Genomic DNA, 23,773 nt, shown 5'->3' with positions numbered 1-23,773 from the left:
TAGCAAGAGTACTTTTAATAGACTTACTAGACAGACAATCGGATCAGATGATTATAATACTCAGGTTGGCTTTTTCCCGTCAGTGTTACAAGGGGTGGGGGTGACGTTGGGGGCTCACCCTCTAAATAAACTTTGGAGTTCAGGACTGGGGGAAAGAGACGGCGGAGAGCTGAAGTCATCAGTTATCGCATGGAGTGTGTGTTGCGCCGTGGGCAGAGAGCGAGAGAGAGAAAGAGAGTTGCTCAACCGTGAAACTTTGAGCTGTCTAGACTGCGTCAGTGATATATGTAAATGAAAAAAGGGCGAGTTTAAGTTGATATTTCCAGACGAAATTTTGTGGAAGTTCTACTGCAAATAGTGTGAGATGCCGCTGAGACGCGGACCTCCTCCTACGTACCGAATCCGATAAAGTTGCGCTCACACACCTGGACACACCGCGCTCTTTCACCACCGGGGAATACAGAAGATAAGGACAGAGGATAAGCCACAATTCCAACGGTTCTCCATGTCAACATTTCGTCCCAATTCCAATCTTTAGGCTTGTTTCGTGGTGCGGCGAACAACTAACGCTTGGCTTTTGCTATGAAATCTGTGCTCCGGACGGAAGACTAACGATTCGTACGTTCCGATGAAATGCGCTGCACTGTGTGGATACCGAGCTGTCTCGCTCTATTTTAGCGGCTTCTATGAGGATTTCTTACAGGATGTTGGTACCGAATTGGCCCAGGTGTTTTTGGGCCATTGTAAATTCTCCTGAGCAGAGTTGCGGCTTCTGCCCGCTGTAGAAACCGTGCGTTGCATTACATTATCGGCGCAACGCGTCTGTCGAGGACATTAATATTTGCAAGACAAGCATCGTTCCCCCGGTTACTATGCAATTACAACTAATCTCCATTGTATTGGTCTTGCACTGGATGGAGTACGCAAACTGTCAGCATCATACCTCCAGGCACCGGCTGCACGAGCGTAAGTAGCGCGCGCTCTTTGGCTTTTTGGGGCGAGGCTTCGCACGCACCTGCACTGCTTTTCTGGGATGCATTTTGCTATGCCGATTTTATTAGGTTTGGTTTCACCTGAAATTGGTTGGATAATAACTAATTCATAAGATCCATCATTTTATGAAACAGTTTAAGTGGCTCAAGCTGAAGGTGGTTGTGCGTTTTTAAAAGAAGAGACGCAGAGACACAAAAATAGCGTGAGTAATAAATATTTGAAGAAAAGAAAATATATCATTTTTAAAGAATTACATTTGTGAACTGGCCAAGATAATAGACAAGCTACTGTTTTATTATTACACTGCATGCACTTTTTGTTTTTATAACATTTAATGTTTACATTGCATAAGCAGAAAATATAGAATTCACCCAAAACTTAAATCAGCAGTTGTGCAGGTTGAAGACAATTATCCCGTCAGTCAGTTAGAAGATTTATAAGCAAACAGTGGGAAATATCTTTCACTTTCAAAGGCAATCGGATTAAATATGTTTGCATTTAAAGTACATTAGACTACAATTTGTGCAGATCGGTTTTGGTGAGCGATTAGGGCGCAAGGCTCGGCTCGCGCTCTAGCGGTCAATGCAAAGTAGAAAACTGTGCCTCAGTGTGCGTTAACAAACCTCTAAACTACCGAGAGGCTGAAGAAGAGATTGTGTAATAGCAAATGTAAATGAAGCCAGAATTACTTTCTAGAGATGCAAAATGCATAATCTATAGTCAGATTCTGAGATTAAGCAAGTTTAGGAGACTTTGCAGTAGTACGCACAAATTAGGAAAATAAAAATATGATATTGTAACTAAACAAAAAAGCACTTTTTTTCAGCGGACAGAGACTGGTAGTGAAATATGGCCTGTATGAAATATGTGGAAAATATGGATATTGACCCATCATGACCTAGTACTTATGTGTCAGTGAGAACTGTGGTTAGGGAGTTGTACTTTGCATATGTGGTGTGTGGTTTTATTCCCTCAAGAAATATCTTTAAACCTCTGTCAGGAAGATAGTTCGTTTAATAAACAATACGTCTTTGGTTTAAGTTCTTTATTTTTTCATGGTTATAGCAGAGGGAATTTTAGGTTTCGACATATTGCATTGTATTTCATTTAATCTGCGTCATGAAGGGCTAGAAAGAAAATGTCTGTGAATGTAGATAGAATAAGCTATATTGTCCTGCTCATGACGCCAAAGTGGAATAAAACTAAAAAATCATTACAATCTTCAAACAAAAATTCATTAACAAATTCAAGGTTGCCTACTGATAGCGTTGCGATCAGTTTTGTGAGATGACAATACGGATTTGCAGTGAGTGACCCAGCGGATGCCTGACCTCAAATGCTTCCTGCCTCCTGCGTGAGCAGTCCTGTGTCAACGTGCCATAGAACTGCATGATAAAGAGGCAAATGTTAATATTATGGCTTATAAATACTTCTGGTACTTAAGGGTTATGATTTAATCTCAGTGTTTGCAGTCTGTGTTTTAGGGTCCTCACTGTAGTATGAATGTGCATGAGTTGGTGCCGCTTAAATAAATTGGTCAGCGAGTCATGTAGATGTAACTGAATCTCCACATGCATTACTATCCTCATGTGTTGTGGTGTTCCATTTTTATAAGCGTGTTATACCAGGACGCATTTCCAATCTACTGCACATTAATGAGCTTAAGAGAATTAAATATGCCAAATGCAGGCAATATTCATCAGTGTAACATATTTATTTTGTTTGCTTCATTTTAACTAATCAACTTTGTCTGTTTGTGGCCACCACATATAATTAATGTCTCAGGAAATGAACTGTATTCGACAATGACTCAGAGCAGAAGTCTCTGGCCATGGTTCAGTGCTGTGTCTTAATTCTTGAGTCTGAAATGCTGTGATTTAATTAAGTTTTAACAGTGCTGCTAATATGTTTGATTCTGGGAAAGTTGCTTTGTGGTTTCTGTGTTTGAACCATGACGAAACAATTTGTGAGAGTTTAAATATTATAGCTGCTCGTGCTTCACATATGCAAGTAGGCCCAGAACTTGTGGCAGCACGAGGGCAGGAAAAATTCCTCTGAGTTAAGAGTTCTGTGAATCAGAAGGTCTTGGCAGGAACGCATGTGGGCAAATGGACAGCAGTTGTAAAGATTGCAGAGATATGTCAAACAGAATATCCATGATCTATTGCAATCTGTCAGCCAAGGCTGAGCCTAGGGAATCAGGAGAGAAAAAAAGATGCTCTAGCACAGTTCAGTGGCATGGAATGCAAGAGCAGGGAGAGAACAGGTTGAAAACACCTCTTCACTTGCTATGGTATGGCGAGGATTAACCTTCTGTTTATCTCTGTGTATTTTCATGTAGATGTCTGAGTGTAGTTAGGAAGGAAAGGATATGTACCGCAATTCATATTCACAGTAGATTTAGAGTTCATCAGTGCAGTTTAAAAGTAAAACTGACAGACTTTTATCCTGTTTGTGTCAAAAATGGAGAAATAGAGAACAAAAATCTAACTCAAAAAAAAAAAAAATACATTAGCTGAATAAAAGCCTACAGGCAAATAATTTCCATCATAATCACTGGCTGTTTTGAGGACGATTTTAGTCATGTCATTTTGATTTTATCTCTCTAGAGTATTACATATCTTGCTCTGCTTGAAGACTGAGAGAGAGCTCAAGCACGGTTACTCTTGCCTTGCCCATAACCTCTTCTCATAGAACCTGTGAATTTGGTCAGTCTTTCCTACCATCTGAGCCTCTCACCTGCAAGAAACATATGGAACCGATTGACTTCAATCAGGAGTCTTTTCTCATGCAACCAAGGAGCATCACGCATTTTTTAGACTCAGGAATTCAATGAGGTATTTAATGTAAATCAGTCACTTTGGCTCAAATCTGTAGCCAGCACTGTTAAGCTGATGTAATCAGTGGCCATATGCTCTGTGCTTTATTCTTTAACTGACTGTTGTGCTGAATGCTTGACTGTTTGACATTAGTCTTTAAACTGAAACAGTGAGGCCTTGCGTTGCGCTGCTATTTTCATTGGCTTTGTGAACTGAGGACTTAAAAGTCAGTGTGCTCTCACTGCCAAAACTGTTTTAAGGTGTCTACACAGTTTTCTTGATTCTGAAAATTCACTCCTTATCAAATTCGTGTCCTCTATGTTCCAATTCACATCAATAGTGGAATAACACAGTGACTTGAATGATGAGATAACACGGGAGACAATAGAGGGAGGATGTTTTCACATGAACATCTTTGTAGGGCACTGCTCCAGCCTGTTCCTGGTCTCAGGCTGGCGTGAGTTTATTTCTTTTTTTTTTTTTTCCACAACACAGTTGTCCTGTTATTAACGTTATGAATGCAACTGCTACTGTGCTGACATTTGCGTGCAAACTCCGGTATGCAGCGTGTCTTTGCTGATTAGTTTCCATGGCAGGAGAATGCACAGATGAGGGTGCTTCCTGTCATGTTTATTATTATGCTGCATTATGGTCATTGTTGCAGCCTTAATTAATAGCCCTGCTCTTTCTTTAACTGAACCTGGAACTATTTAACTTTTACAAACATTCTTTGTGCTTCCAAATGTGGAGAGAAGCCAATGTCCCACTTGTGGCATTTTTCAAAATGTTCAAAAAAAAAAAAACATTGAGGTGTATGAGTGTTATGAACACTTTAATCTTTGCTCATATCCTGGAGCTGAATTGCTTAAATCTTACCTGAATAAATTTTAATCCAAACCAGAAACTGAAATATGATTAGGTTCCAGGAGAGTATAAGCAAAGAACAGTGAGCTCTGAATTCTAACTGCTTTGTAGGAAGCTATAATTGCTAGAAATATGTGAGAATGTTCTAAGTGAATAGTAAAACACATTCAGCTGTTCAGCACTGAATCATTTCTTTTTGTGTGTGTGTGTGGTTAGAAAGATACACATCTAGGAATGTGCAGGACCATGAAACATACACACATCACATGTATCTGGAAAAGTGCAAGACTGAAAAATATCTGATATGTGTAAATAAAACAGTTCTTTAATTTTTAAAAGCAAAGAGGTAGCTATATATTAGCTATATAGAGGTATACTATTATTGTCCTATATTTTAGGCTCAGGCAGTAAACTAGAAGAATTGTAAACATTCTTGCAGTAAAATCTGCATCAAAGCTTACTCAAAGCTCTTTCTTTTGCCTTGTGAATTTAGGAGGTCCGGGATGCCTGGGAGGCTGTCTGACCTGCTCGGCTTCGAACGGCTGCCTGACATGCATGCCCAGGCTCTTCATTCACCTGGAGAGGGATGGCATGAGGCAGTTTGGCGTGTGTCTGGCTTCCTGTCCAAAGGGTTTCTTTGGCACTCGCTCACCTGAAAAAAATGATTGCTCCAGTAAGAACACTTACTAATACTTGGCTAAAGTGTTTTAATAAGTGGCAAGGTGAGTAACAGGTCTCTGATGTGTCTTCCAGAATGTGGCTCTGAGTGCGACACCTGCTTTGACAAGAATTTCTGCACACGTTGCAGAGCAGGATCGTATCTTCACAAGGGGAAATGCCAAGAGAGATGCCCAGATGATCTAGTGCCCAGTGACATCAAGAGGGAGTGTGTTGCACGTGAGTCAACAGTTCAGTGGTCTAAGAGGAAATGGAATAACAGCATATTATATTATGCATTAGCAGCTTTGAAACTAGGAATCTGATTTCATGCACAACTGATGAAAAAAACATATGTTCAAGGCAATTTGGTTGGCTTTCATGGTTGGCTAACAATCGGGAGCCATGGCAAATTATTAAATTACTTCTAAGAAATAGGAATTAGTAATAGGATTACTTTACTCGTACATTCTAGAAATAAAATAAATACACTACTCATTATCTTTCATTCAAATAATGCTCCAAATACCATACAAATCTGTTCCAACTAGAAACACCACGCTGACAGACATGTTAAAATATTTTATTAAGCAAGAAACAACCAACCATAGTAAATGCAGTTTAAAAGGCATGACTGAGCACTGTCTTTGCCCAGAACAACAGTAACGTTGCATAACAATGCAAGGTTTAAATTATGTATTCAGCTTATGCTACTTAAAACCATTTATGTAATCTGACAAGCAGTCAGCTTCACATTTAATCTTAATAAAAATGGAAATGTAACAGACTGGTTAAGTGTTTCAGCATGTTACATAATTAGATGCTTAGACAGATTACTCATCAGTGGAAAGTTCTTTCAGGCCAAATTCACACATCCAGTATTGCTATTTTATTGCATTTCCTGCAATTAAATCGAATATAATTATAATCATCAATATTTTTTACAATGGAAGCTATACTCCATAAACACACATGGGCACCTTGATGTTGCCTGTACCAGCTCCTGCAGGCTCACACAAATTCTATAAATGCTGATAAATTGAATGCATTCTCAGTAAATTATATTTGTTAGAAGCATAAATGTAATACAAGTAAGAAAATTACACTCATTGTCCACTTTTTTAGGAACCTATCGGAACAACATAAGAATGGAGGAAAATGTGATCTCTTGGGATTTTCAAACACAACAATCTTTAGAATTTACACAGAATTGTGCAAAACAAACAAATAAACAAATAAACAAAAGCATCAAATGAGAGGAGGGTCTGCAGGTTGAAGCACCTTGTTGATGAGTGAGATCGGGGGAAAATGAGCAGACTGGTTTGAGTTTGAGACAGGAAGTACACAGTTACAACTGTGGCGAGCAAAAACGCATCTCAGTACAGATCAAACATTGAGGTGAATGGGCTACAAGAGTAAAACATACAAGAGGCTATCATGGACATAGCTCACCTTAACCAAACAGTCCAGTTTTGGTGAGTTTGTGTCAGGTTACGATATTTTGTGTACGCTGAAACGCTTTTCTGACCAGCGCAACTGTAAAAAGTGATTGAATGCAGTGGCTTACTTGGTGCTCATTGCAAAAATCAGATATAACAGAGAGTGGACACTATTCTGTGAGAAACTACCTCATATGGACTACAAAAATGCAAATCTTTCCTGGCAACTCAAACCAATTACACTGATCTCTCTTATCAATAAAGAATATTTCCATCCACAGAACTGTCACTGATACAATGTTTATTGCTTTTTGCACGATTCTCTTGAGACTCTTGTAAAATGTAAAAATCAGCAGTGTCTGAAATACTCAAAACAGTCCATCTGGCACCAACTGCCATGCCACGGTTAAAGTCCGGTTAGAAATCACATATTTTCTTCATCCTGATGTTTGATGTGAACATTAGCTAAAACTCCTGCCCTGTATCTGCATGACTATATGCACTGCATTGCTGAAACATCATTGACTGACTGCTTAAATGAGCGGGTGTATGGTTTTCCAGTAATATTAAAGAGTGAAATTGTAAGAAAACATTAGATGGCTAACCTCATCTCCAACCCTAATTAATAATTGTGTCAATAAGACCTTATCACAACGAACATATTACAAATGTGCATGCATGTGTGTGATGGTCTTACAGCATGCCCAGTGAACTGTGAGTCCTGCCTGAACAGTGACACCTGTACAAGGTGTATGTCAGGTCATTATCTTCTGCATGGTCAGTGTAACACCATCTGCCCTGAGGAGTTTGAGAACAGCGAGCAGTCAATGGAGTGTATTCCTAAAGGTGAGTGCCACCAGACATATCATCCAGGACTTTCCTGAACAAAGTGTGCAAGTATGTGTTTCACAATAAGAAAACTGGAGAATATTTTTTTCCCTGTCTTGTTCTTCCTTCAGTGCACTGTGAGGTGGGAGAGTGGAGTGAGTGGGGGTCATGTTTGCGGATAGGGAAATCCTGCTTTGGAGAAGAAAGCCGAACACGGAAAGTTCTGCAGTCCCCCAGTCCTCAGGGCAACCCCTGCCCTTCCACCTTAGAGAAGAGACAATGCAAGAAAAAGAGATGCGGTAAGTTTCAACTGATGTGTGGATGTCACACAGTGAAGCATAAAACCTTCTGGTTCCAGGTCCGTTTCAGACATTTGAGGAAGTTTTAGTTTTAAATTTCAGTTTTACAAAAGTACATGTAAGTCAAAGGTGTTTTGCTTGCTTAAAGTGTGATACAAATCAACTGGCAATGGAAATAAGGGAAGCCCTTGAAAAACTCAATTTAATGTCACTCTGTGTGAAATTAAGCAGGGAAAGATGGCCCAGAAAACAAACAAATCAAATTTAGTTATATTAATAGTATTTATTACATAATAAACAGACTAATTATTCTGTTTGTTTTTAGAAAATTATTCTTTTCCTCACCAGCTCTAATAAACTGTTAGAAATAATAAAATGTTTTTAATGCCACGTAGACATCTGGAATTAGCAGGCACCATCATAATTTTAAAATTCAATTTTTACTTTTTGAAATCCTTAACTTGATTTATGTAAAGAACATTTATTGCCCACAGGGTTGTGTGTTGAAATAACTACAAAATTATGCCAAAGGTCAAAAGCGTTTAGATTTTATCAGCTTCATATCTCATGAAAAATAAGACTCTTTTAAAATTAAGGACCATAAATACTTTCTAACCAGAGCAAAGAAAAATAGCATGGAAGAACAGGCTATGTTGTTAAAGCATATTTATATGATTACGCTCTGACTGCCGTGTTTAAGGCTTTGAATTGAGCTTTATGATAGATAACAGACCGGCTTCATGACCACATCCCTCATTAATTCCTGGTGCCTTGTGTGACTATGCATCAAGTTTCCCAGACTGAATGTGTTGGTTTATGGTCCTCTTTCGCCTTTTATGTACTAATGAATAATACGGCTTATTTAAAAACAGAGCTAATCCCAGATCCTAGGCTTAGAATCTGACACAAAAAGGGCGGGAAGATGAATAACGACTCTGTAAGACCTCTGTGCATTTTCCTTACTAAAAAGAAACACACACACAAACACCTCTTGCCTGGAGGGGCTTCTGTGGCACATTAGCTCGGAGCAATGAGTCGGCATGATGTTGATCCACTGGGGCCGCCAACAAGGGTGCGTGTTACACACTACAGGCTCGGTTATTGACCTCGTCTCCGACTGTGATTACCCAGCTGCCCCTGCTCCTGGAACATTAATTGAGCACTAATTATCTGCCAGGGCTCTGTCCCATCCATGTTTATGTTTTGCGTACCCCAGCAGGGTCAGTGGTCCGACCCCCGCCAACCCTGAGTAATCCCAAGCAACCCTCTGACACTGATACATCCTCCCCCTCACACCCCATACACACACGGCTTTATTTTTCCTCCTGCCAAGTCCTTCCTCTCTGCTTTCCCCTCACTTGTCATTTGTTTTCCCCCTCAATGTTTCATGACCTTTATCATATGCAGCCTGTTCCAATCTGGAATCCTGTGCCCTGGTCATTCCCTTTCACCTCATCTGTTTTATTTATTTATCTATCCATTACCTTGAATGCATCTCAACTCAAGTCAGGTAGCACTGACTTGATTTATATTGAGCTATCGTGTATTTTAACATGCTCTGTTCCCAATTCAACTATGCATGCTCTGGATATAAATGTCCTGGCCTACCAGCAGCACTTTGTTTGAGGGTTAATCAAAACACTCAAAACCACTGTCCCTTTACTTGTCCCTGCTAGGACAGTCACAACAAGGTGTTGAAGCCCGAGGCATTCCTCCTATGGGACAAAACAGAGCCCTTAATCCCTGCCTGGCTCCTGCCAAAAGCCCCCGGATGACAGCACGCCTGTCCACATCCTCATTAATGTAATTCTGGCACTCTGTCCTCCACGTCATATCTGGTTTGAGCTATCCCCTGATACACAGTCCTGAGCACCACTCAGGACCTGACCAGTCATGAACAGCACTTGAGGCCAGAATTGTATAGAGAACCTTCAGTGATTCTGGGCCAATCTGCAGTTATGACCTGTGACAATTACATCTGATTTCTCATGTAGTCTTCAACTTCCTCTTCCTTCCTTACCCATTTTCAATCACACTTTTGAAAATTATGAATAATCAGTGCCAGATGATGCCTATGTTGAAATATTGATGCTGAGCTGAGAAACATAAGCAACTTGAAGCCAAGCTTTGGCAGCCAACTTTCTTTTAAGGGTTGCAACATGTTTTTGAGGACTGTGAGGTTCAGGCACCGGCTAGTTTGTTGATAATACATGCGTGATGAATAGATCCATTTTCACATGGCTATTTTGTACAGATCCAACTTTAAATGGACTCCCCCCCCCCAATCCCTCATCCAGATCCTCTAACAAGACCTTCCATCTGCTCCGGCAATGGTGACCAGATGCTGAAGAATGTGTTATATTCTTAAAGAAACTGCCTGTATAATGATATCCCATTTGGAATCAATGCATCGCTTGACAGTTTATAGAAATGGTAGACAGCCTTCTAGCTTTGAAATAGACCAAATAAACATATCCATAATGATCCGAGCAGCACCCTGATGGTGTTATGGCTTGGTTTGTAGGAAATGCAGAGATTATGACTAATCCACTGATCTCTAAATCGTTATAACAAAGAAAACAATGTGTGCAGAGGGGACTTCCTGTGTATAAAGAGCCGGGAGTGAGGGAGGGGGTGTCAGTGTGAGTGACTGATGGGCATGGAATTACAGTGTGTGTGTGTGTGTGTGTGATGGCTGATCAGTCGCAACTGAAATGAGACAGCTCTCTCATAACAATTCCAACTGACTCAAGGCTGTGGGAGGCATGGTGGGGTCTGCCTACTCAAGGAGAGCGTGAGAGATAGAAGAGCAGTTGTATCTCTTCATGGCCGACACTCTCACCCTTCATTATTTGTGCACATTTTTTAAACAGCCATAGCTGGTAGGGCCCCGTATCGGTCTGGCCGGACCCCAGGAATGTGCAGGTCAGTGTGGGCTGTAGTGGGCAGTCTGCCCTGATCCCCCCCAGCAGCAAAGAGAGCAGCAATGATTAATCGAGTCTGAGTGGAGGGATGCATGCAGGGGGAGGCAGCTGGGTGTCCACCTCAGCACTTTTCCAATCCTCCACACAACAGAGCTCAGCCTTGCTCCACTCATCCACTGATAAGCCTCCGGCAGGAATTGAAATTGGCTCGTTGGGAGTGTTGAGCAATACAAGATAAAGTAACATCAACAGAATTTTATTTTAAGGTCCTCTATTTTTGACAAATAGAAATCAGAAAAGGGAAGGTCTGCCAAGTGTGTTGCTTAAAAAAATGTAAAATTAGTTAAAAATGAGAATTACAGGTTATTAAACAACACCAACATCTTGTGGTTTGTTGGAGCACAGCATCTGCATCAGTCACAGAGCCATTAAGTGTCATTCATTATTCAGCCTTAATATATAATATACAGAGAAAGAGACAGCACTTTGAAAACATTATGAGTCGATTTAGCAGATCAACAACTCAAGAAAATGTTCATACAATGTAGCTCATACATGTAGGCATACTCCAGTGCCTACATATAATGATTGAGTAAGTACAATAAAATCTGTAGTAGGATAAATAATAAAACTTCCAATTACAAGACAGATACTGATTTTTAAAGAGTTAACTGTTTAGTCTGCTTTAGTAAAGCAGACGTGGCAGAGTAGAGACATTTATATGCTTCCATGGGACACTAAAAAAGCTTTATTTGGATTTGAAAATGACTCAAACACTAACATTATTAATGCTTGTTTTATTAGGGAAGGGAGACAAAAACACGCGCAAAGGAGAGCGGAAGAATCGCAACAATCGAAAGGAGAAGACAAATGGCGAGGGCCGCCGAGAGCGAAAAAGAGAGAGAGAGAGGGAGAGAGAGCTGGGCACCCGGGAGGACGACAGCAGGAACAAAACAGAACAGCGCCGTAAAAGGACCCAGAGCAGAGACACTATAGTGGAATAGGGAGGATCTGCATGGTGATCCTCTCAAATAACCCTCCGCTGGTTCTCCCACCCCTCTGCCCCTTAACCCCCAACTTTCAGGGGTGCTGCTGCTACCTGTATAATTTAAATGTATACTGTATATGCACAAGAGAAACGAGGCACTGATCACACAAGTGACATGAACAGTGAAGCTAATCCTTCTCCTATCTGGCTCAACGCCCTCAAAGGCCACCTATTGCTCATGTGACATCTTTCTCATGCAGAGGAGTCTGGCATTGAGTTGGAATGATATTGAACTCACAGTAGTGAAGTGGGACCTTTATGAAACAGCAGGCTGATGACTCAGACGCTGCCCTGGTACAGCATCACGTTGTGGTTTGAATGTAGATTTGTTTGACATTATGTAGAGTTGCTATTGTATAAACGTCTATCTTTTTTGGCTGAGTAAATTAAAGCGAGCGTGCTTGCTGGTGTCATGGACATTGCCTGTTGATAAAGCTATGACTGCATGATGGACTGGTATAAACCCACCAGACAAGAGGACAGGCTATGGTGTTACTGGATAAAGAGGTAATGGTACTCCCTGCGATTTTGTTTTATTTTTTATTTTTATTAATCTTTGTTCAGTGTCCTCCAAATATGGGGGAAGTTTGCCTGTCTATAGTAGCAGAATCCAAGCTTTCAATTAAGCCATCTGACCAGAAACCAAAAGCACCTGTATGTTCAATAAATAATGATGTTTGTACATTTTTTCCCAGTTTTCTGATCTATTCATGGGAGGTAAGTGTAAACACAAACGTTTACATAAAAATACCTAAATCTGCCACACTTTATTTGCGCTACAGTGGTGAGTACCATGTACATTTATGATATACATTTTCACAGATAAATATCTATATTACTCTGAAGCCCAAAGCATTCTATAATGATTTGCAGGACCACTACAAGTGTAGCATACAGTATCTCTAGCAGTAGATGTTTTGGGGAGTGGCAAAAGAGAGCTTAACCTCTGTTTAATATAATCATACTTGGAGGGAATGCCAGACCTTCACATTACTTGGGAGTATCATAAATCAGTAAAGTGGTCTAGATTGTAGCTACATTCCAAAGTGTTGTTGAGACAAGAGCCGCTTACAAAACGACCCACTTTTAAGCTCCTAAACGAAACGCTGAAAATAGGACAAGGATAAAAAAAAAAATGAAAAGAAAAAAAAAAGCAATAAGCAAAAGAAAAAGAGAGAGTAAAGGCAAACAGTAGGAAACCACTGAAAACAAGCATTGCTCATGGTGAAATAAATAGAGAAGCCGCAAAATACAAAAAGCTCCATATACAGTGAGTCAAAAATAATCACATGCTGTACACAAAGCCAGTCATGCTGGAGAGAGAGGTTCCTTTCATGGCCAGTGTTCCTCCTGTGAGTCTATACAATTATAATATTATATTTCTGTAAAAATTCAATAGAATACTCCCTACTGAAAGAGTCACAATACAGTTTCAGTTTTAGGATGAATTTTTTTGTTTTACTTTTTTTTTTGCTGAAAGCCATATTAAGAGTCAGAAAGCATAAATTAATAGGTACATTTTGCATATCAATTATAATCACCTAAATTAACAAATAGTTTAAAACAAAACAACAACAAATAAAACATAGAAGTAGAAACATTTATATACGTTTGCTACGTTATAATCTGTAATCAAGCCAGCATTGATACAAACAGTACAGGAGAAATAATTCTGCTAATATTTTTTTCTTCATTCATCTTCAGTAAGCATTATCCTGGTCAATACAGATCCAATCCCGGGAACACTGTGCATCAGAATACACCAGTCCATTACAGGGCATTTTTAGACATTTTAGAGTAGCCAGTTAACATACTGACAGGTTTCTAGGAGGTGGGAGGAAACTAGAGAACACAGAGAAAACATGTGAAACGCTCCACAGACAGTAATCTGAACATTGGACCCTGGAGATGTCATGTGGCTATGCAACTCGCTACTCCACCGTATCCCTCCACAATAATTTGTTCGTATCAGTTTGACCCTAAGACATTAAGATCTTAAATATTTCTCAGCAAAAATATTAATAGCTGCCTAAAAAGTTTGTTAGTTTTTGTTAGTGTGTTAATTTCCATGTCATTTGAGAACAGTTAGATCTGTTTAACATGTTTGCAGGATACATAAAAACTATTCAACCCTTAGGATTGGTACTAAAACACTCCTTAGGACAACACAACAGTGAAACTCCAAGGCAGTGTCAAACACACACACACACACACACACACGGGTCAAGAAATCATCCTTTATGCACTGTATATACATCAGGACTAAGCTGAAACATGCCTTTGCTGCAAAGGGTTGTTATAAGAGCACTTTCATTGAACAAAACAAAATACACTTAACGTTTTCCCAAATATACAGTGAACATGTATCAAATGGATACACACTGGAAGAGATTCAAGCAGTGCGTCAGAGGACACTGCATTCTGCAGAGATAAGTAAATTAGAAATGAATTCACAGGAACAACATCCACTTGGAAATCCTTCACGTTGTGGAAATTCAGTCTTTTATCAACAAATTCTTCACCTCCCTTATTAGGAAGGGCAAAGCACTGTGAAAGAGATAACAAAGTGATTGATCAGTTATATCACTGGGCTGATACTATGCAGAGAAATACTATACAGTTTCAGTGGTGCTGATATATCCACCCTGAAAAACCTTCATGTTAATCTTTACATTTAACAAGTGACCTCCAGTGGCATCCAAGATTTATTTTGAAATGAATTTCCTATAATGATTTCATTTCTTTCATCAAAAAAGCCTATTTTCCCTTTGGCTTACCCATCATGCTGTACAACTATCTGCTGATAATAGGAATTTAGCCCTTGTTTATTGTGACATCAAGTGAGTAATACATCAGCACTTCTGTGCTTAGGTCTGTTCAGATCTCCCACGTCCTCATCTGTACACTCTGCTCCAACAGATCAGCTTTTAAACATTTTCATGCTAATACTGTTATCAACACCATTGTGCTTGTCATCTTGTAGCTTAGTAACTAAGCCAATTTTCTGCCATGACACAAATTTGTCATATGGCTGCACTGCATTCTGCAACAGTGTTTGTTGACTGCACTATTTCTACAGTGGATTTCCCCTTACTATGACACATTGCTATAAAACAGTGCTTGAGAAAAGGAGGTCTTGATATATTTATAGGAGCTCACAATGAATCCTGACAGTTTTCACTTATGCCTGAGATCACAGAATTCTTTCTCCAATTAAAGCTACTGTATCTGAGCTAGTAATGTCGCTGTGTCATATCAGTGTGACAGACAACATCTCCTGGGAACCAGGCATTTAGCACCACAAATATTTCAATCTAAACATATCTAATGTGTTTCAGAGTGGACATTCAGTCAGTGATGTTCCACTAAATAAAGGTACAAAGAACATCTCATTAGTGGCACCATCCTAGTAACAACTGCACCTTAAAACTAACCACTGCAGGGTTTTTTTGTAAGAGTGTAGTCATATTAAGATTACTGCTTAAAATCTGCCTGAACATCAGTAGCACATTTCACAGTAATGTCAAATAATTTAGTATGAAAACTGAACACGAGGATGGACAAGTGACAGGGACAGAGCAGAGAGGTGTACAAGTGCTAATATTTACTTTTGGAAAAGCACTAGGAAAGGCCATTATAGTGAAAGCGTGCAATAAATATTTTTTTGACATATGTGTAACAGACAGGTGAAGACATTGCAAAGGGAAAGATGCTACAGGGACAGTTGTGGAAATCCCAGATAGCTGGGCGTGACTGTTCCAGGTTAATGGGGAGAGGTGAAAGTACAGCTGTGTTCCTGTGTTTTCAGACAAACTAGCATGATTTTAACTACAATAGAAAACCAACTATGGGTGCAATACTGTGGTTTGTCAGCAGAGGGTGCTTAATCACATACAAACCTCAGACCTCTGCTCACACAAGAGCTAGTAATGACAGACCAGAACGAGCTGAAAGAGCATATGGAATAATAAAAAAGCACAACTTTGCTCAGTTATACAGAGACTATTAAATATGTTATACAATCAGTGCTGTTATAATTATAAGATAGTAAGTGAAGGAGTCACCTTTAAGAATGTAGTCTGTCAAAAGACTGGGCACTTTGTCACTGTCATCCTTCATGGCTTGAAGAACTGTTAAGGGAAGAAATAATGAGGTAGAAAGGTTTTTACTAACCTTTTTCATATTACTATATAGGACAGGGGTCCAGATGCAGAGCTGATCACCTGAACAAGTTAATAAACATATTCTCTTTACAATCACATGTATACACTGATCAGGTATAACATTATGACCACCTGCCTAATATTGTGTTGGATTCCCTTTTACTGCCAAACAGCCCTGACCCATCGAGGCATGGACTCCTCTCGATCCCTGAAGGTGTGCTGTGGTATCTGGCACCAAGATGTTAGCAGCAGATCCTTTATGTTCTGTTAGTTGAGGGGTGGGGCCTCCATGAACCCCACCTAGCAACTTACAGGACTTAAAGTATACTTACAGGACTTTAAGGAATTGAAGGATACATGTGATAGATACTGACCACTGCAGACTGGGAACACCCCACAAGAGCTGCAGTTCTGGAGATGCACTGATCGTGCATTCATATAGCCATCGCAATTTGGCCGTTGTCAAACTCACTCAAATCATTACGCTTGCCCAAATGAGGACAAAATGTTCACTTGCTGCCTAATATATCCCACCCACTAACAGGTGCCATGATGAGGAGACTTTTTTTTTCATTGTCTGTACCACTTATCCGATCTATACTCGGGTCACGGGGAGCCTGTGCCTATCTCAGGCGTCATTGGGCATCAAGGCAGGATACACCCTGGACGGAGTGCCAACCCATCGCAGGGTACACACACACTCATTCACTCACACAGTCACACACACTACAGGCGATTTAGAGACTCCAATCAGCCTAGAAGCATGTCTTTGGACTGTGGGAGGAAACCGGAGCACCCAGAGGAAACCCACCAAGCACAGGGAGAACATGCAAACGAGCTAACCACCGTGCCACCATGATGAGGAGAAAATCAGTGTTATTCACGTCACCTCTCAGTGGTCATAATGTTATGCCTGATCAGTTTATGTGTAATGTGTAATAAACTGCATTTAATTATCCACTCATTGGACCAGAAATTGTAGCTACAGCACTAAAGACATTAACTCAAAAAGGGATCACAGACTTTCATACATTTTAAGAGATCAGGAAACCGATCACTAGGCATGTTTTAAATAAAAGGGTGATGAAGAAAACAGAATGTTTAAACACAAATGGGCGAAGTAGTATGTGATAATTCTCTCCAGAGCTAATTAAATAAAACAGATGTGTCTCCATGTCACTAGTCAAACATTTTAACATGAAGCAACACTACAAAACAAAACACTTAATATAATCTTATTTATAGGCATAAACAGATTAAAAGTCACCATACCGTCAAGTTAGTTTGGCGACCCAGATTAAATATTACTGATATAGGTAACACTCACTTTTTGTGAGAACCTGAAGATCTTCAACTGATGGAGGCACATCTTTCTTCTCATAAGGAATGACTGTAGTGAGGTACTGTGAAGAAGTTTAAACAATACTGGTAAGTATATAAAAAATAGTAGCTGTTTTCTGGAGATGGGATGGAAACATTAATGATAAAATCTCAGTTATATCAATTAAAGTTTAAGCTGATATTCAACACAGCAAAGGAGGGAGTGGAAAAGAAGTAAAAGGCCTCAGGCACCTGTTTCTCCCCTCCCATATTCCCAAAAGTTTGGCGAAAGCCATTTTGAATAGCAGTAGAAATGCTCTCCATGCTGAAGCGCTGAAACACCAGAACAAGTACAGAAAAGCAGAGAAAGTAAGGGAAGGGGAAATAATCGAAAATTCTCCTCTGTGTGTAAATGCAGCCTAATAATCAGTTAATAGTCTGACTCGTCTTAAAAATAATGAAAACATTCTTGTAAACACTTCAGGAGTAAGAATTAAAGACACCTGTAATAGGAAAAGAAGCACAAATAACAGCCACTCAGCTCCCATGTGCTCTTACATACATACAAACCTTATTCAGAAAAATAAGGTTTCTTTCATAATATTTCCATATATAAAAGTTTTAGGGTCAAAATGTATGATGATATCCAAAAATAACGGCCATCATTCAAACTTGCACAGAACAGAGCATAGATTTGAGGATGTCGTATACACCGATCAGCCATAACATTATGTCCACTGACAGGTGACATGAATAAGACTATTATAGATAATAAGATTATCTCCTCATCATGGTACCTGTTAGTGGGTGGGATATATTAGGCAGCAAGTGAATTTTGTCCTCAAAGTTGATGTGTTAGAAGCAGGAAAAATGAGCAAGTGTAAGGATTTGAGCGAGTCTGACAAGGGCCAAATTGTGATGGCTAGACCACTGGATCAGAGCATCTCCAAAACTGCAGCTCTTGTGGGGTGTTCCGGGTCTGCAGTGGTCAGTATCTATCTTAAGTGGTCCAAGGAAGGAACAGTGGTGAACCAGTGACAGGGTCATGGTCGGCGATGGCTCATTGATCCACGTTGGGAGCAAAGGGTGGCCCGTGTGATCCGATCCAACAGAGCAGCTACTTTTGCTAAAATTTCTGAAGAAGTTAAATGCTGGTTCTGATAGAAAGGTGTCTGAATACACAGTGCATCACAGTTTGTTGTGTATGGGGCTGCATAGCTGCAGACCAGTCAAGGGTGCCCATGTTGACCCCTGTGAAGCACCAAAGGCACCAGTAATGGGCACATGAATATCAGAACTGGACCACAGAGCAATGGAAGAAGGTGGCCTGGTCTGATGAATCACGTTTTCTTTTAAATCACGTGGATGGCCGCAGGCGTGTGCATCGCTTACCTGGGGAAGACATGGCACCAGGATGCACTATGGGAAGAAGGCAAGCCGGTGGAAACAGTGTCATGCTTTGGGCAGTGTTCTGCTGGAAAACCTTTGGTTCTGCCATCCATGTGGATGTTACTTTGACACGTACCACCTACCTAAGCATTGTTGCAGACCATGTACACCTTTTCAGGGAAACAGTGTTCCCTGGTGGCTGTGGCCTCTTTAAGCCGTGGTTCAGAAATGGTTTGATGAACACAACAACGAGTTTGAGGTGTTGACTTGGCCTCCAAATTCTCCAGATCTCAATCTAACCAAGCATCTGTGGGATTTGCTGGACAAACAAATTTGAGCCATGGAGGCCCCACCTCGCAACTTACAGGACTTAAAGGATCTGCTTCTAACATCTTGGTGCCAGATACCACAGCACACCTTCAGGGATGTAGTGGAGTCCATGCCTCAATGGGTCAGGGCTGTTTTGGCAGCAAAAGGGGGACCAACACAACTTTAGGCAGGTGGTCATAATGTTATGGGTGATCAGTGTAAGTGGATCTGTGTCTAAATCATGAAACTGACACATGAGGATTTTTCTTTTTCTTTTTTTTTCTATTTATGGTTGCTATCATGCTTAAAGCACTTTGGTACCACAAGTACAAAACCAAGCCATTTTCTAACCTCATCTGCAGATAGTTATGTGAACCCTTCTTCAACGTGAACTCATTTTTATTCAACTTGTATATAGCAGCTGCAGATGCTATTATCTATTAACAATTAAAACCAGTCTTCTATAAGATTAGTTCTAGCATGCAACAATGCACCAACAAGTACTTCAGATATTTAAGTAAGCATAAATTCATGTGTTAGTGCATGATTATTCATTTAATATTACTGTAAAATGTCACCAAGGATACAGTTACTGGAATCTGTGTACGCTCATTTTAAAATTGGATTTTACTGTATGCAACTCAAAAGGCCTCTAGTTTAGATGCAGCCACTGTCACTTTCCATCATGCATCAATAGTCTGTGTTCACTCACACTTGAGGATAATCTGTGTAGTCTGCCGTTCTGCTCTTTGTTTCCACTCTTTACTTTCCTCTTCTTTTTCAGGAGTTCTTTGTGCTCCTTCTGGAGATTCTGTACATCTATCAGCACAGAGATGAAACTGTTCATCACTTCCTTCTCAAAGTCAAGCTCGTCTCTAAGAGCCAGCTGCCGCACAAGCTCCTCAGAATAGCGGCGTATCGCCGTCTCCACCTCCTCCAGTAACTCATTCAGTTCTGCAACACTGAGATTCCTTACTCCTGGAAAAATACATTGTGTGCCAGTCAAGTCAAGAAGCTTTTTTTGTCATTTCAACCTTATATAGCTGATGCAGTACACAGTGAGATGAAACAACGTTTCTCCAGGACCCTGGTACTGCATAAAACAATACAGGGCTACAAAAGACAAGACAGAGCTAAGGACTAAAGAGTACATTGTTTTAGCCACATAAAGTGTGTAGTGTTCAACCTAGTGCAAACAGTGCAAGACAGACAATACATAAAGGACAGATACATATAATAGTGTTGACCAGTGTACGGACTGTATTTAGCATTGTTCAACACTCAAACATGCCCATTTTTAGTCATGCACATTTATGCTGAAATAATAATGGCAGTTAACTGGAAGGGAGTTAAGTGTAAGACAAAATCCTGAAACCAATGTAGTAATCATCTGTAACGAAACACAAGTCCCAGGAAATTAGTGTGAAATTTGTGTAAACAGAAGCTCAGATCTTTCTATATCCATCAGTGACACACTGACAACTTTTTATAAGGCTGATTAAAACCAGCACCATAACATCAGTAGAAAATGCTAATAATATATGCTAATAATGTAAATATATAACATCAAAACAAAACGAGATCTGTCTTCTGTTACTCACTCTCCTCAAAGCTGTGACCGTTGGATCTGTGTATCAGGTTTGACTTAACAGGGTTCTGCTCTGCTTGCATGTCTGGAGAGTCCTGCATCATCTCCTCTATCTCCTCAATCACCTGCAAATCATAGTGTCATAATATCTACATGGAGAGGGGTGTGATGGTTTAGCAGTATGATGGCACCATAATAAATATTTATACTATTATCACTTTATAATATCTTTATAGATTTGTAATAACTTTATAGATAATACCTCTTCAGCAGGGCCTTTCGAACTGTCACAATGCAGCTTTACAGATATCTGGATGTAGGTTTATATATAGATCCTTTTGATCCCATTGATGTTTCACTGCCTGTTCTCATCATGCAGTGAAACTACTATTCTATAGTGTATATATCCCTATATAAGTGTAATTTAATAGTATGTATATTAGAGATTTTCATATTTTTATCTACTCAGCACATATCTGCACATATTCACTGATCATAGCCTTGTTTGTTATTCACTGTGTTTGTATTTATCTAGAAAACTTGAGAGGAACCAAACTTCTTCTGGGCACCAGATAGTAACATTATAAATCATTACTGTTCTAAATTCTCTGTTCATCACTTTGTATAATATATTAACAAAACAGAAATAAAGTAACTTAATAAGCCTACAATAAGCACAGTAAAGCACTGTCCAAAAAGCTGCTGCCCACATTTTTTTTTGCTTTGACTACACAGGCAAATAAAGCCTCTATAACTCAGATCTGAAATCACTGCACCTGCTCTGCAGTAAGGAAAGGCTCGTCATTAATGCAGGACACAATGATGGAGTGCATGTCCATCTGTTCCCTCAGCTCTTCATCATCAGACACATCCAGATTCACATTATCAACCTGAAACAACAAAAGAAGAAACTAGCTTAGTCAGAAATTTTGCCAAATCACAGGGAGAGCTGTAGGAGCTGTAGGCGAGCTGTAGGAGAACTGAGGGAGAGCTGAGGGAGCTGTAGGAGCTATCGGCGCTTTCGGAGCTGTAGGGGAGCTGTAGGAGAGCTGAGGGAGAGCTGAGGGAGCTGTAGGAGAGCTGAGGAAGCTGTAGGAGCTCTCGGCGCTTTAGGAGCTGTAGCTGTAGGAGTGATGAGTGGAGCTGTAGGAGAGCTGAGGAAGAGCTGAGGGAGCTGAAGAAGCTGTAGGAGCTGTAGGATAGATGAGAGGGGCTGAAGGAGCTGTAGGAGAGCTGAGGGGAGCTGAAGGAGCTGTAGGAGAGCTGAGGGGAGCTGAAGGAGGGATGAGGGGAGCTGAAAGAGATGTAGGAGAGCTGTAGGTAGAACTGTAAAAGAAGTAGGAGCTGTAAGAGAGCTGAGGAAGCTGTAGGAGATGTAGGAGAGCTGTAGGTAGAGCTGTAGGAGATGTAGGAGAGCTGTAGATAGAGCTGTAGAAGATGTAGGAGCTGTAGGAGAGCTGAGGGAGTTGTAGGAGCTGTAGGAGAGCTGAGGGAGAGCAGTGTTTTCAACTCACCGGCCTGTCCTCAATGTGCAGCACGGGGAGCTGAAGTGAGCGGGTACGAGACTGATTCCAATCCACTGGCATGACATTTCCATAGTTATTAGCCAGAGCATTCCAGATCCTAGAATAGAGGGAGGATGTCCATTATTACTGTGAGTGTTTAACTTCAAAACATCAAGTAGAACTAGATTTCTTTTTCTTTTTTAACTTTTTTTCTTTTATCCCTTTTGTTAATTTTAGCCTATTCAAATGAGATCAAATCATGACATTGTTTCCTTCAGCATATTAACTATTTTAAGCAAACTCTATCATACAATAGGGGATAGAGAAATCACGTGACCCACGTCACACTAAACTGGTGTAGCGGAGATGGAGAAAATGGTCAGCATGTACTGGTGTACTGTAACTGTTCAATGTTTCATATGGATTCCTGAAATAAAGTAAATAAATAAATAAATCCGATAGACAAATAAAATTAAGATAGATTTAGATACAATAGGAGGAAGCTTCGTTTTAGGACATGGCTGTAGCTTGCAATGCGTCACGTGAGGTGCAAATAAATAATTCAAGGTAATTAATAAGGTTTTCAGGCAGGTTCAGTTCTATGGCGCAGGGTTTCTGAGATACAAATATAAGAGATATAAATTCTGAGAATTTTAATCAGATTTTTATAATCAGATATGAGAGGTAAATAAAGCCCAGCTCTGTGCATGCATCACCCATTTCACTTACTCGTCGTTTTTTAACACAGTGTCCTCTGTCAGAGGATTCACGCCATCTATGAGTTCGGCTTTAGCGTCGAAATTTCCAAAGCACGCTTTTAACTTCTCGTCAAAGTCGGCCACCAGTTCCTCCATAGATCTGAAATCTGATCGGTCTCCAATGTTTTCATCGAGATCCGTAAAGCGCAGAAGCTCCGTTACCGCGTCCACGCTCAGTTGTATCCGCTCCAGCTGCTTTTCCGCCAGCATTTCAGGCTGTAGTGCGCTCTGGTCCTGCGCCCGAGGCGCCGCCATCATCCCTGCAGAGCCGCACCGAGTTACACGCTCCAAGTGTCCTATTCATCCAGCGCAGGAATTCTCATTGACAACACACACACACACATACAGTGCATCCTCTGACCCAACCTCCCCAGCACACGCAAGCATACACACATATCAGTTACCTGTATGTAACTGTCAGGATATTAATGTTATTCATATAAATGTATTCAGGATTTTTTTTTAAAAAAAAAGAAGAAGGTGTAAAGAAAAATACGAGACTGCTCTCATCCACCACTTTCTTATTTTAGTCTATTTCAGTCCATCATGTAATGTTCTTGTAACTGCTACTTAATACCGCTAGATGGAGCCACTAGTATGTGGCCCTTAGAACAAACACAACAGCGTGGGTGAACTTAACAGGTATTTCAATATTTACCTGCTGCTTTACGAAGCATTTAAAATGTATTTTTGTTCATAGAAATCTTATAAGCTACTTTGACAAAGGCTAGATGACTGGGTCAGAGGCAGGTCATGTGGGGTTTTGGCGGTATGCAGTAGTTAGTAACTACCAAAAGTGGTCCAAGGAAGGATAGCTGGTGAACTGGGAACAGGGTCATGGGCACACAAGGCACATTTTGATGCACGTGA

General features: G+C 40.3%; 2 protein-coding genes across 6 annotated transcripts; one reads left to right on the top strand and one right to left on the bottom strand.

Moving 5' to 3' along the window:
- The first annotated feature begins 207 nt into the window (after positions 1–207).
- rspo3 (R-spondin 3) lies at positions 208–12,553 on the top strand. The gene is made up of 6 exons (XM_058398144.1): positions 208–966; positions 5,170–5,349; positions 5,430–5,573; positions 7,472–7,618; positions 7,732–7,899; positions 11,628–12,553. Exons 1-6 carry the CDS (start codon positions 873–875, stop codon positions 11,825–11,827), a joined length of 933 nt encoding a protein of 310 aa, XP_058254127.1. The 5' UTR covers positions 208–872; the 3' UTR covers positions 11,828–12,553.
- fez2a (fasciculation and elongation protein zeta 2a) lies at positions 12,515–23,350 on the bottom strand. 5 transcript variants are annotated; one of them, XM_058398141.1, is made up of 10 exons: positions 22,875–23,349; positions 22,155–22,263; positions 21,417–21,530; positions 20,654–20,765; positions 19,765–20,030; positions 17,607–17,687; positions 17,362–17,437; positions 15,936–16,001; positions 15,771–15,818; positions 12,515–14,418 (listed from the first exon to the last, which is right to left on the bottom strand). In XM_058398141.1, exons 1-9 carry the CDS (start codon positions 23,159–23,161, stop codon positions 15,784–15,786), a joined length of 1,146 nt encoding a protein of 381 aa, XP_058254124.1. In that variant the 5' UTR covers positions 23,162–23,349; the 3' UTR covers positions 12,515–14,418; positions 15,771–15,783. The 5 variants fall into 5 exon arrangements, with proteins under 5 accessions (XP_058254124.1, XP_058254123.1, XP_058254125.1 ...); XM_058398140.1 differs by having other exon boundaries at positions 12,515–15,818; XM_058398142.1 differs by lacking the exon at positions 15,771–15,818 and having other exon boundaries at positions 22,875–23,346.
- Positions 23,351–23,773: the final 423 nt, after the last annotated feature.

This window comes from Hemibagrus wyckioides, linkage group LG01, assembly GCF_019097595.1.
Source record: "Hemibagrus wyckioides isolate EC202008001 linkage group LG01, SWU_Hwy_1.0, whole genome shotgun sequence".
Lineage (NCBI taxonomy): Eukaryota > Metazoa > Chordata > Actinopteri > Siluriformes > Bagridae > Hemibagrus > Hemibagrus wyckioides.
This window is presented reverse-complemented; position numbering and strand designations above follow the sequence as displayed.

Coding starts and splice junctions, on each gene's coding strand:
- rspo3 (XM_058398144.1), top strand. CDS start 873: ATGCAATTACAACTAATCTCCATTGTATTGGTCTTGCACTGGATGGAG. Junction 5,574..7,471: donor CAAGAGGGAGTGTGTTGCAC/GTGAGTCAACAG, acceptor ATGGTCTTACAG/CATGCCCAGTGAACTGTGAG. Junction 7,900..11,627: donor ATGCAAGAAAAAGAGATGCG/GTAAGTTTCAAC, acceptor TTGTTTTATTAG/GGAAGGGAGACAAAAACACG.
- fez2a (XM_058398139.1), bottom strand. CDS start 23,161: ATGATGGCGGCGCCTCGGGCGCAGGACCAGAGCGCACTACAGCCTGAA. Junction 20,766..21,416: donor CTTTCCTTACTGCAGAGCAG/GTGCAGTGATTT, acceptor TATGATTTGCAG/GTGATTGAGGAGATAGAGGA. Junction 17,688..19,764: donor TACACAGATTATCCTCAAGT/GTGAGTGAACAC, acceptor CTGGTGTTTCAG/CGCTTCAGCATGGAGAGCAT.